This window comes from Psammomys obesus, unplaced genomic scaffold (assembly GCF_907164565.1).
Source record: "Psammomys obesus unplaced genomic scaffold, mPsaObe1.curated_primary_1811, whole genome shotgun sequence".
NCBI classification, from domain to species: Eukaryota; Metazoa; Chordata; class Mammalia; order Rodentia; family Muridae; genus Psammomys; species Psammomys obesus.
In genome coordinates, this window is record NW_026592510.1 from 22,898,644 (window position 1) to 22,910,849 (window position 12,206).

The 12,206-nt window shown below is 39.3% G+C and overlaps 1 protein-coding gene across 1 annotated transcript; it reads right to left on the reverse strand.

Annotated features, from left to right (window-relative positions):
- Nucleotides 1-2,417: 2,417 nt before the first annotated feature.
- Nucleotides 2,418-3,365, reverse strand: LOC129681967 (olfactory receptor 5B12-like). Its single transcript, XM_055614187.1, has one exon. The coding sequence runs from the start codon at nt 3,360-3,362 to the stop codon at nt 2,418-2,420; it is 945 nt and encodes a 314-aa protein (XP_055470162.1). The 5' UTR covers nt 3,363-3,365.
- Nucleotides 3,366-12,206: the final 8,841 nt, after the last annotated feature.

The following is a 12,206-nucleotide window of genomic DNA, read 5'->3' on the forward strand; positions in this document are numbered from 1 at the left end:
ATATATATATATATATATATATATATATATATATATATATATATATATATATGTGCAATACTAGTTTATGCATATATGTATCTGTGTGTGAACATGTGTGTGCCATATATATAGTATATATACCATATATAATCATTAAATTAAAGAATAAGAAGTCAGGCTTTTGAGAAAGAGTGACGCAAGGAAGGACTTAAGGAAGGTGGAGGGATGGAAGTGATATAAAGGCAATATTTGTGCCTGAATTTCTAAAAGAAATATATTGAAAATAAAGTGTACTCATATTTCACAAAAAGAACCATCCATATGAAGAAAAGAAGAAGTCCAGGTAGACTACATTTCTCTCTCTCTCCTTCTCTTCCACTCCAGTGACCCTAGTGTGGCAGCTGTTTGCTATAGAGTACTTCTTTCCTTCAGTCTGTTGGAACCCCTTTGAAACTCATCTGATCCCAACATCACTTGCTTCTAGAGAAATGGTAGCACACACGTCCTTCTGTTCTTTCTTTCTTTTTTTTTTCTTTCTTTCTTCTTTCATTCTAGTTGCTTAAACTACATTCTACCTCCAAACCTTAGACAGATCCTAACTCTGGTCTTCAGTCTGATGCTTCTCCTTGACCCCAGATCACCTGCACTATATCCAAACTCCAGCCCTAGCCTTGGCTTTCTATCTGTACGCCTATACATCTTGCTGTGTCCTTGGAACCTCATGTGCTCATGGCATCTCCAACCCTCAGGTCTTGTCCAGGCACACAGCAAAAGGAGACCTAGTTTCTCAGATCAGACACAGAGCCAACAAAAGAAGTCAACATGTTTAGCTCTCAGTATAAACACACAAACATACACATACACCGTGCAAATACATACACCCATGCCCATGCACACACACGTGAACATGCACACACACAGTATGTAAGGGTAAGACTGCGTATTTACCCTAAAATGCAAGGTCCTAAAAAGTTGTTTTCCACTAAAAATGACCGGGATGAACCCCATTACACAGAACTTAAAAGAACATTTATTAACTTTATCAAAACATTAAGGTGTTTGTATGAGGCATGAAGAAGCAGCTCAGTGGACTTAAATGAACAGTAATAATTACCCTAAGTGATGCCTAAGAAAATGCAAACATGTTTGAGTAAAACGGCAAAGGGAGCATGGGATTTGAAAGAACTCATTTCAATATAGAGAAAGAAATATTGAAGGGAGCTGAAGATAAAATGAAGGTGAAATTGAAAAACTTAATAACCCACCTGTACAGCTCAGAGGGTAATTGGGCATATAATCCTGCCAGCAGTCATAAAGGCATTGCCAATCGATTGTTGCTGGGAGAAAAAGACAGTTCTTTCTAACACTGTGCCCACTGTTAAGCTGACCATTCTCCACTGGAAGGCCACACATCAAAGATTATTTGGAGATCACAAATTTGGTCTTAAGTGGAGAAAACAAATGTACATGAAGATAAATCCATAGAAAAGTGGGTATTGTTAAGGGAGAAGGAGTGAATATGACACAACTTTGTATGGAACACTTAAGAAGCTAAAATTGTAAAATTTTAAGAAGCTAAAAATTGTAAAAAATAAAAATAAAAAAGTACTATAACTCTAATATCTGTTGATCTATTTACCCACCAATCATGGTTTTCTATCACAGTAGTTATTTTGTGACTGAGATGCAAAGAATTGTCTATTCAACCCAGAGAGGGTCTCAATGGCATACCGAATAAACAGTTCAATGAAAATCTATCCTGCTGAACCAAGGAGTTTAGTCATGGTTGTGACTTACACGAGTATGGTTGAGGAGCTGCCTGCAGGCACAGAATTGTATCTAAGGGAGATGCATCATTAGAAAGCCTAACCAGCATGGCTGACAATTCAGAAAAAAGATATGAATTGCTAGAACCCAATAAACAGCTTTCAGGAAGTGCGCCTTGAGAATCTCCCCTCTCTTTCATTAGTTTACTCTTGTAGTTCTGTGGACCAGCCTTTGTGACGCTTGTAACATTCTGAGCTCAGGAAGTTTCATTGACACCCTAAAGGTTAAATTTTTGAGACATCTGAACTCTTAATTTTTATTTACTTCCTGAGCTTAGAAGCTTTCACCCTGCTCAAGGAGCCAATGTCTCAACTCAAGGAACTAATTACACAACGGCAGTTCATACACAGGAAGGGTGGTGCAGTGTTGTAGTATTGGGTATCCAGTATCTAGGATTACAATCAAAATTTTTAAATTGAAGTGCCTAATATTAGTGACAATGTATCCGAACTTAGTTGTGCATAGCCAAAATAAAAAAAAAAATGAACAGAAGAGGCTTCATCCATAAAATACCTATTCAGAGAAATTAAAGTCAAGAAATAATTATAGATAAATTATTTATAAACCAGATACCCTATAGCTTCAGATCACTTGTAAACACTCTACAGTTAAGTGACTAATCCCAGTGAAGACAATGCTTTTCCAGCAACCTTCTTGAATGCATTCTTGACTTCTTTGTTCCTCAGGCTGTAAACAAGAGGGTTCAGCATGGGGATGACCATGGTGTAGAACACAGATGCTGTTTTGTCAGTGTCCATAGAGTGACTGGAGCTGGGTTGCAAGTACATGAAGATGATTGTGCCATAGAAGATAGAAACAGTGGTGAGATGGGATGCACAGGTGGAGAAGGCCTTCCGTCGGCCCTCAGATGAGTGCATCCTCAGGATTGCAACAAAAATAAGTAGATAAGAGGTCATGATAACCAATAGAGTAAAAGCAACATTGAATGCTGCCAACAATAACAGTACAATTTCATTTGTGTGAATACCAGAGCAAGAAAGAGCTAGCAGTGGAGGAATGTCACAGAAAAAGTGATTCACAACATTGGAATGACAGAAGGAGAGATGGAAAGTGAAGGCAACATGTATAGAAGATTGCAAGAGTCCAGTGGTGTAAGAACCAGCAGTAAGCAGGGCACACATTGTAGCTGTCATGGTGGTGGAGTAATGCAAGGGTTTGCACACTGCTGCATGACGGTCAAAGGCCATCGAGGCCAAGATGAAACTTTCAATAGTAGCAAAGGCTGCAAAGAAGAACATCTGGGCAGCACACGCATTGTAGGATATGATCTTATCTCCTGTGAGAAACCCTTCTATTACCTTGGGAGTGACAGCTGAGGCATAAACACAGTCCACCAGGGAGAGGTTACTGAGGAAAATGTACATGGGAGTATGTAGTCGGGAGTCAAGGAGAATCAACACAATCATCCCAAGGTTCCCAACCAGTGTGGTCAAATAAATGAGAGTGAAGATGATAAATAAAGGGACCTGCAGCTCTGGGACATCTGTTAACCCCATAAGAATAAATTCAGTCACTTCAGAAATATTCTTCATCAGTGTTATTTGGGAATTGTGACAGGCTCCTAGAATTAAAGGAAGAAATAAAAAATTATTCTGCTTTTACACCATCATGAAATGTTAAATATGTTCAAATCCTCTTATTAATATGTCAGCATCCTGTCTACTGTGGAAGGGCCTGAACTGAATGCTGAGTAGAACGGCTTAAATAGAGGCACTTATCTAGCAGTGGGTCACATAAAAACTGTCATTTCTTTGCTGTCTCCATTATAAATTTGAATGTTATTTAGGTTTTATGGTAAATGATAATATTTATTTCAGTAACCCACCAAGTTACTGATTTGTTATTTGCACAAATTTACAAACATTATTTTTCCTGAGATGCACATCTGAATCTTATTTCGAATCAAGAGCAATGTAGGAGTATGCAATTATCCCTTGCTGTTTTGTAAGTAACAAAACTTAAATTCATTTTCTATCTTTGTTACTTCCATAAAGTTTAACACACTAACTGTAACTATGCAGTCATTTTAGGAGCTGCTCCCTGAATACTTGGTCTTACCTCTGATTTGCTAGTCTTGCATTATGTTCTTTCCTTGGAACCTTGGACCAGATAATAACTTCTTGATGCATGGGGTATGCTCATGGTGAAGTGGAGATATATGGAAGTATATAGATAGCTAAGGTCATATTTTTTCAAAAATGTAGAGATAATTTCAAATGCTATCATTATATCTAATGGGCTTTATTTTTTATGTAAGTTGCAATTTCCTATTAGCACCATCAAGCTTGTTATATTTTTCTGAGCAGCAATAGGGTAGAAAATAATAATTTCTTTTCCTCTCCCTACAAAATGTTTAACCTTAAATATAGTGTGTTTCATGGTGTATCTTGTACCATTTCCTTGGTAGACCATGTGACACCTGACTATGAAGCTATAATTTTATATGAGCCTGCTTCTTTTTATTTTTGTTGTTGTTGTTATTATTATTATTACAATTTATTCACTTTGTATCCTGGCTGTAGCCCCTCCCTCCTACATGCCTCCCTAAGTCCCTCCCCTAGTTCACTGTACCCTACAATCTGACCCCAGCCTACCAGGTCTCATCAGGACTGTCTGGAACCTCTTTCTCTGTAGCCTAGTAAGACCATCTTGCCAAGAGGAAGTGATCAAAGAACAGGCAGCTGAGTTCATGCCCGTGACTGCCCTGCTCCCCTTACTAGGGAATCCCATATGGAGACTGAGCTGCTCATGGACTACATCTGAGCAGGGGGGCTAGGTCCTGTCCATGCATGTTCCTTAGTTGATTCATCAGTCTTTGCAGGGCCCCTGAGCCCAGGTTTTCTGCCTCTGTTAGTCTCCTTGTGGATCTCCTGTCCTTCCAGGCCTTCTTCCCTAAGATTCCTTGCACTCTGCCCAAAGTTTGGCTATGAGTCTCAGCAGCTGCTTCAATACCCTGCTGGGTAGAGTTTTTCAGAGGTCCTCTGTGGAAGGCTTATATCCTTTTCCCTGTCTTCTCCCACTTCCAATGTCTATCCTATTTGCCCTTCTGAATGAGGATTAAAGCCCTTTCCCTAGCTGCTGTTTAGCTTCTTCAGGCTAGATTAACATACTAGGATAGTATGTTTATCCAATATTATATGGCTAATATCCACTTATTAGTAAGTATATACCATGTTTTTTTTAATTTACTTTATATCCTGATGATAGCCCCCTTCCTCCTCTCCTTCTGGCCCCAACCTCTATCTTCTTCCTATTCCCCATCCAACATGCCTGGATACCTAGGTGGAAAGAGCTCCTGTTTTCTGAGCCTGTTTCTTACCTCAAGAGTCACTTACAACTTCAGAATCTTGGGCTTACTCATTCCTCATCAATAACCTCTTATATTCAAGGCAACAAATAATGTAACCTAATTCTTTTATATGACGAGTGTGCAAATCATCCTTCCTCTTCACAGGATATATCTGCACTTAAATGAAAGGAATATGCAAATTCTTGCAAATTATAGAAGACGCTAACATTTCTAAATTATGTAAATCATAGCCATTGCCTTCCATTCCCTGCTCACCCTTTTCTGCTTTCTTCAGAATGTGAATGTCATTATATGAATTTTTAAACACTGATACTCCCAGGAAAAAGAACCTAGTAATTGATAGATTAAAATGAACATTGAAAGTTTTACAATCCTCTGAAATTAAAAGTAAGCTGTAATCTATAGGTGTCTAATCCTGTAAACATAAGGAATACTAAATAGTCAGAGCATGTTCTCCCTCTGGAATGAAACTTTCACTGCAGGACCTCAAGGTCTTTAGGTAGAATTCTGGCTGCTCTAACACACATGACAGTATGAAGAGCCGTGGGGCAAGAGTGAGAAGATTATTAATAATCATTGGTCTTTTGCCCAGCTCCTTCAGCTTTTTAGACATTAACTTCACTTTTTCATTTGCACCTGTGAAACGAAAATGACTGGATATCTATCACCATTTACAGTCTGACTACCTATATTTACATGTTTTTCATACTTACTTTTGTGCTGGGAACAGAACAATGTGGTTAAAAAGAAAGGGCAAGAGATATTTCATATCCAGAGCATTGATTCAATCTCTGCCTCTAGGAAAGCATCTTGTTGTTTTCCTTCCCTACAGGTATAGCTCTGCTGTGGAATGGAATCTGGTCTTATACTATTGCCAATTTTGTGGCAGAAACAGAAGCTGTACACGTATCTCAGGGGGAGCAGTACATATGAGCAGATGTCTCTGAAGACTTATGAACTCACTGGTTCTTCAGCCTGACCTTGATGGAGACAGCAGAAGAGAGTGTGCTTTTTGTCTGACAGTGCTTATGAAGACGCTGGGGAATAGAAGCTCAATGAAAAAGTCTCCAGTTATCAATCACAGGTATTCCACAACCAGGTTGAACAAACAAACAAACAAACAAACAAGAACAACAAAAAACAACTGAGAGGTTCCATTAAATTTTCTACATAGATAACTTTAACAACATATAAGAGCATTCTGATATCAGATTTTCTCAAAAGTTAAGACATGGTTCCAGGACATTTTATTCTTTCATCTTATGCATTGTAAAGAAGATACTCATTTTTTTTTCTTATCACACCATATATAATTTTTGTTTTTGTAATTTTAAAATTTCATTTAATAAGCATACATTTATACTAAGGTATACTTGCTGCATGATGATATTTTTTCAGTGTTCATACTAGCTTTATATGTATGGAATATATTATTTTGAGGAGATCCAAGATGGTGGCCCCAGGAGGACACTCTTTCTGACCAGCAGCACAGAAGGATCTGCACAGTGACCAGCAGACAGAACTCTTGGTGCTAAAACACCAGCAACTGTGTTTCCCAAGTGAGAGGATACCCCACAGTGTGGGATTCAATCAGCTTCAACTCACCCAGGTAACCGAGGAAGAGGTCCCAATTCCACCAGGCACTTGGTCACTAGCCCAGAGCTACACATTGCTGGCGTGCTCTGATCACTGTTTCAGACTGAACTGTGGGCCCCACAACACCAGAGAACTGGTATTTCCAGTCGAGAGAAAACGCCATGGTGCAGGAAAAGCTTAGGACTGACCTTAGGTCACCCAGATATTCCCTGGAAAAGACCCGGGACCATGCAGGCTCCAAGGAGCCAGCCCAGAGCTGGGCACACAGGCACCAGCACAGAGTCCTGCCTGCATGCCTGAATCATGGCCCCAGATAGAACTGTGGGCCCCAGGGCACCAGATAATATTCCAAAATGTGACTAGTTATCCCTAGATAAACTGACAAAATTGTGGGACTCCCTGTTTCTTCAAGAGGGCTGCATCCAACAAATACACCTTACGAACAATAGCTGCAGCTCACTAAATTCAGAGTAAGAAATCCAGCAGCAGGGCAGCCATCTCCAGGACTTCTCTTGATGACAGGAGAGCTTCCCTGAACACCACAGTTACCACAACGGTCCATATGCCTGAGGTAAACTGTGACAATTTCTGAGAAGCACCACCATTCAGTTGATCATACCCAAAAAGCTGAGGAGATCTCCTTCAGAACTCTGCCAAGGGGATTCTCCCTACCATAAGACCCAGCAGGCACCAGAAATTAACAGACAATAACTGAGACAGCCAGATGGGTAGAGGCCAGCGTAAAAGCACAACTAACAAAAGACAAAGCAATACAGCATCACAAGAACCCAGTTATTCAGGGGCAAGTAGCCCTGGACACCCTAACATAAGTGAAATTCAAGAAGATGACCTTACATCAATGCTTATGAAGAGGTTAATGGAGGAAGCAAATAAAATGCGTAAAGAATTAGAGGAAGATATGGTAAAACACATTATGGCCATCTGTAAAGAAATACAGGAAGATGCAGCCAAACAGTTTGTGGCTTTCAGAGAGGAAATGATTAAATCACTGAAAGAAATAAAAGAAACAGAGGAATGTTCAAACAAACAGGTGAAGGAATTGAAGGAAAAACAGGGAAATATAGTCAGACAGGTGAAGGAAATCAACAAAACGGTTCAATATCTGAAGGTAGAATTGGAAAAATTAAAGAAAACACAAATGGAGGAAATTATGGAGAGGGAGAACCTAGAAAAGAAAACAGGAACTTCAGAGGTAATCATAAACAACAGACTACAAGAGATGGAAGAAAAAAAAAATCTCAGGTGTGGAAGATACAATGGAAGAAATCGATATATCCGTCAGAAGAAAATAATAAATCTAAAAAAATCCTGACACAAAACATCCAAGAAATCCAAGACAACATAAAAAGACAAAACCTAAGAATAACAGGAATAGAGGAAAAAGAAGATTCCCTCCGCCAAGGCCCAGAAAATATTTTCTTTTTTTTTCTCTTTTTTTATTTAATTTAATTTTTTTCTTATCAGTTACATTTTATTAACTCTGTATCCCAGCCATGTCCCGCTCCCTCATTCCCTCCCAATCTCACCCTCCCTCCCTCATCACCACCGTGCCCCTTTCAAAGTCCACTGATGGGGGGGACCTCCTCCCCATTCATCCGATCCTGTTTTATCAGGTATCTTCAGGACTGGCTGCGAAGCCCTCCTCTGTGGCCTAACAGGACTGCTCCTCCCTTGGGGGTGAGGAGGTTAAAGAACCAGTCATTGAGTTCCTGTTAGAAATAGTCCTTGTTTGCCTCACTATGGTTACTGAGCTACCACAGGCTACATCTGAGCAGAGGTTCTAGGTTATATCCATACATGGTCCTTGGTTGAATGTCAGTCTCTGAAAAGACCCTGTGCCCAGATATATTTGGTCCTTGTGGAGCTCCTATCCTTTCCTCATCAGACTAACTCCCCTTCTTTCATATGATTCTCTATACTCTGCCGAAGGTTTGGTCATGAGTCTTTGTATCTGCTTTGAAAACACTGCGAGTTAGAGTCTTTCAGATGTGCTCAGTAGAGTCCTGTCATACGTTCAATGCACATCCCATCTGTCTTTCTAAACTAGGATTGATCATCTTACCCCATGTCCGCTCTCTTGATTATCTTTCTTTAGGTGTATAGATTTTATTATGTTTGTCATATCTTATAGGTCTATATAACTGAATATATACCGTGTTTGTCTTTCTTCTTCTGGGATATTTCACTCAGAATGATCTTTTTTAGATCCCACCATTTGCCTGCAAATTTCATGATTTCCTTCTTTTTGATTGCTGAGTAGTATTCCATTGTGTAAAAATACCACAATTTCTGTACCCATTCCTCTGTTGATGGACATCTGGGTTGTTTCCAGGTTCTGGCTATTACAAAAAAAAGCTACTATAAACATGATTGAGCAAGTATCCCTTTTGTGTACTTGAGCAAAGTTTGGGTATATACCTAGCAATGGTATAGCTGGGTCTTGAGGAAGCACTATTCCTAATTGTCTTAGAAAGCACCAGAGAGATTTCCAGAGTGGTTGTACCAGTTTACATTCCCACCAGCAGTGGAGGATGGTTCCCCTTTCTCCACAACCTCTCCAGCATGTGTTGTCCCTTGAGTTTTTCATCTTGGCCATTCTGATAAGCATAAAGTGAAATCTCAGGGTCGTTTTGATTTGCATTTCCCTGATAGCTAATGAGGTTGAGCATTTCTTGAAGTGTTTCTCTGCCATTCGATATTCCTCTGTCGAGAATTCTCTGTTTAGCTCTGTTCCCCATTTTTTAATTAGATTACTTGGTTTGCTGCTTTTCAGCTTCTTTAGTTCTTTGTATATACCGGATATTAGGCCTCTGTCAGATAAAGGGTTAGTGAAGATTCTTTCCCAATCTGTAGGCAGTCACTTTGTTTTGATGAGAATATCCTTTGCTTTGCAGAAGCTTTTCAGTTTCATGAGGTCCCATTTATTGATTGTTGCTCTTAGAGCCTGTGCTATTGATGTTCTGTTCAGGAAGTTGTCTCCTGTGCCAATGAGTTCTAGGCTGTTCCCCACTTTTTCTTCTAACAGATTTAGAGTGTCTGGTTTTATGTTGAGGTCTTTGATCCACTTGGACTTTAGATTTATGCAGGGTGATAAATATGGATCTATTTTCATTTTTCTGCATATAGACATCCAGTTGGACCAGCACCATTTGTTGAAGATGCTGTCTTTTTTCCATTGAATGGTTTTGGCTTCTTTGTCAAGAATCGAGTATTCATAGGCATGTGGGTTTATTTCTGGGTCTTCTATGCGGTTCCATTGATCCTCCTTTCTGTTTTTATGCCAATACCTTGCAGTTTTTATTACTTTTGCTCTGTAGTTCAACTTGAGATCGGGGATGAGATACCTCCAGATGATCTGCTGTTGTACAGGATTGTTTTGGAGATTCTGGTTTTTTTGTTTGTTTGTTTGTTTCTCCATATGAAGCTGAGAATCTTTTTTTCAAGGTCTGTAAAGAATTGAGTTGGTATTTTGATGGGAATTGCATTGAATCTGTAGATTGCTTTTGGCAGGTTGGCCGTTTTCACAATGTTAATCTTACCAATCCATGAACATGGGAGATCTTTCCATCCTCTGATATCTTCTTCAATTTCTTTCTTCAGAGACTTGAAGTTTTTCTCAAACAGGTCTTTCACTTGCTTGGTTAGTGTCACCCCAAGGTACTTTATGTTATTAGTGGCTATTGTGAAGGGTGTTGTTTCCCTAATTTCATTCTCGGCCCTTTTGTCTTTGGTATACAGGAGGGCTTCTGATTTTTTTGAGTTGATTTTGTATCCTGCCACTTTGCTGAAGGTGTTTATCAGCTGGAGGAATTTTTTCTGGTTGAATTTTTGGGGCCGCTCATGTATACTATCATATCATCTGCAAATAGTGACACTTTGACCTCTTCCTTTCCAATTTGTATCCCCTTGGACTCCTTTAGTTGTCTTATTGCTCTGGCTAGGACTTCAAGTACTATGTTGAAGAGGTATGGAGAGAGTGGGTAGCCTTGTCTTGTCCCTGATTTTAGTGGGATTGATTTAAGTTTCTCTCCATTGAGTTTGATGTTGGCTATAGGCTTGCTGTATATTGCCTTTACTATGTTTAGATATGTGCCTTGTATCCCTGATCTCTCCAAGACTTTAAACATGAATGAGTGTTGGACTTTGTCAAATGCTTTTTCAGTGTCTAAGGGGATGATCATGTGGTTTTTCTCCTTCAGTTTGTTTATGTGGTGGATTACATTGATGGATTTCCATATATTGAACCACCCTTGCATGCCTGGGATGAAGCCTATTTGGTCATGGTGGATGATATCTTTGATGTGTTCTTGGATTCGGTTTGCAAGTATTTTATTGAGTATTTTTGCATCAATGTTCATAAGAGAGATAGGTCTGAAGTTTTCTTTTTTTATTGGGTCTTTGTGTAGTTTAGGTATCAGGGTGACTGTTGCTTCATAGAATGAGTTTGGTAAAGTACCTTCTGTTTCTATTTTGTGGAATAGTTTGAGGAGATTTGGTGTTAGCACTTGTTTGAAGGTCTGGTAGAATTACGCGCTGAAACCATCTGGCCCAGGGCTTTTTTGGAGGGGGAGACTGTGTATGACTGCTTCAATTTCCTTGCGGGATATATGGCTATTCAGTCTTTCTACCTGATCTTGACTTAATGTTGGAAGATGGAATCTATCAAGAAAATTGTCCATTTCATTTAGGTTTTCAAATTTTGTGGCATATAGGCTTTTGTAGTATGACCTAATGATTGTTTTAATTTCCTCAGTGTCTGTAGTTATGTCACCCTTTTCATTTCTGATTTTGCTGATTTGGATAGATTCTCTCTACTTTTTTAACTTTTTTATTTTTTATTAATTACACTTTATTCATTTTGTATCCCCCCATAAGCCCATCCCTCCTCCACTCCCGATCCCACCCTCCCTCCCGTTTCTGCATGCATGCCCCTCCCCCAGTCCACTCATAGTGGAGGTTCTCCTCTCCTTTCTGAACTTAGTCTATCAGTTCTCATCAAAAGTGGCTGCATTGTCCTCTTCCGTGGCCTGGTAGGCCTGCTCTGCTTTTTAATTAGTTTGGCTAACGGTTTGTCTATCTTGTTGATTTTCTCAATGAACCAGCTTTTTGTTTCATTGATTATTTGAATAGTTTTATTTGTTTCTAACTGATTGATTTCAGCCCTGAGTTTGATTATTTAGAGTCGTCTGCTCCTCTTGGGTGTATCTGCTTCTTTTTTTTTCCAGGGTTTTCAGTTGGGTCATTAAGTTGTTTGTATGTGATGTTACGAATTTCTTCTTGCAGGCACATAGTGCTATAAATTTTCCTCTGAGCACTGCTTTCAATGTGTCCCATAAATTTGGGTATGTTGTGCCTTCATTTTCATTGAATTCTAGGAAGTCTTTAATTTCTTTCTTTATTTCTTCCTTAACCCACCTGTCATTGAGTAAGAAGTTGTTCAGTTTCCATG

What these genes read in the sequence shown, in the direction of transcription:
- LOC129681967 (XM_055614187.1), bottom strand. Translation starts at nt 3,362, where the DNA reads ATGAAGAATATTTCTGAAGTGACTGAATTTATTCTTATGGGGTTAACA.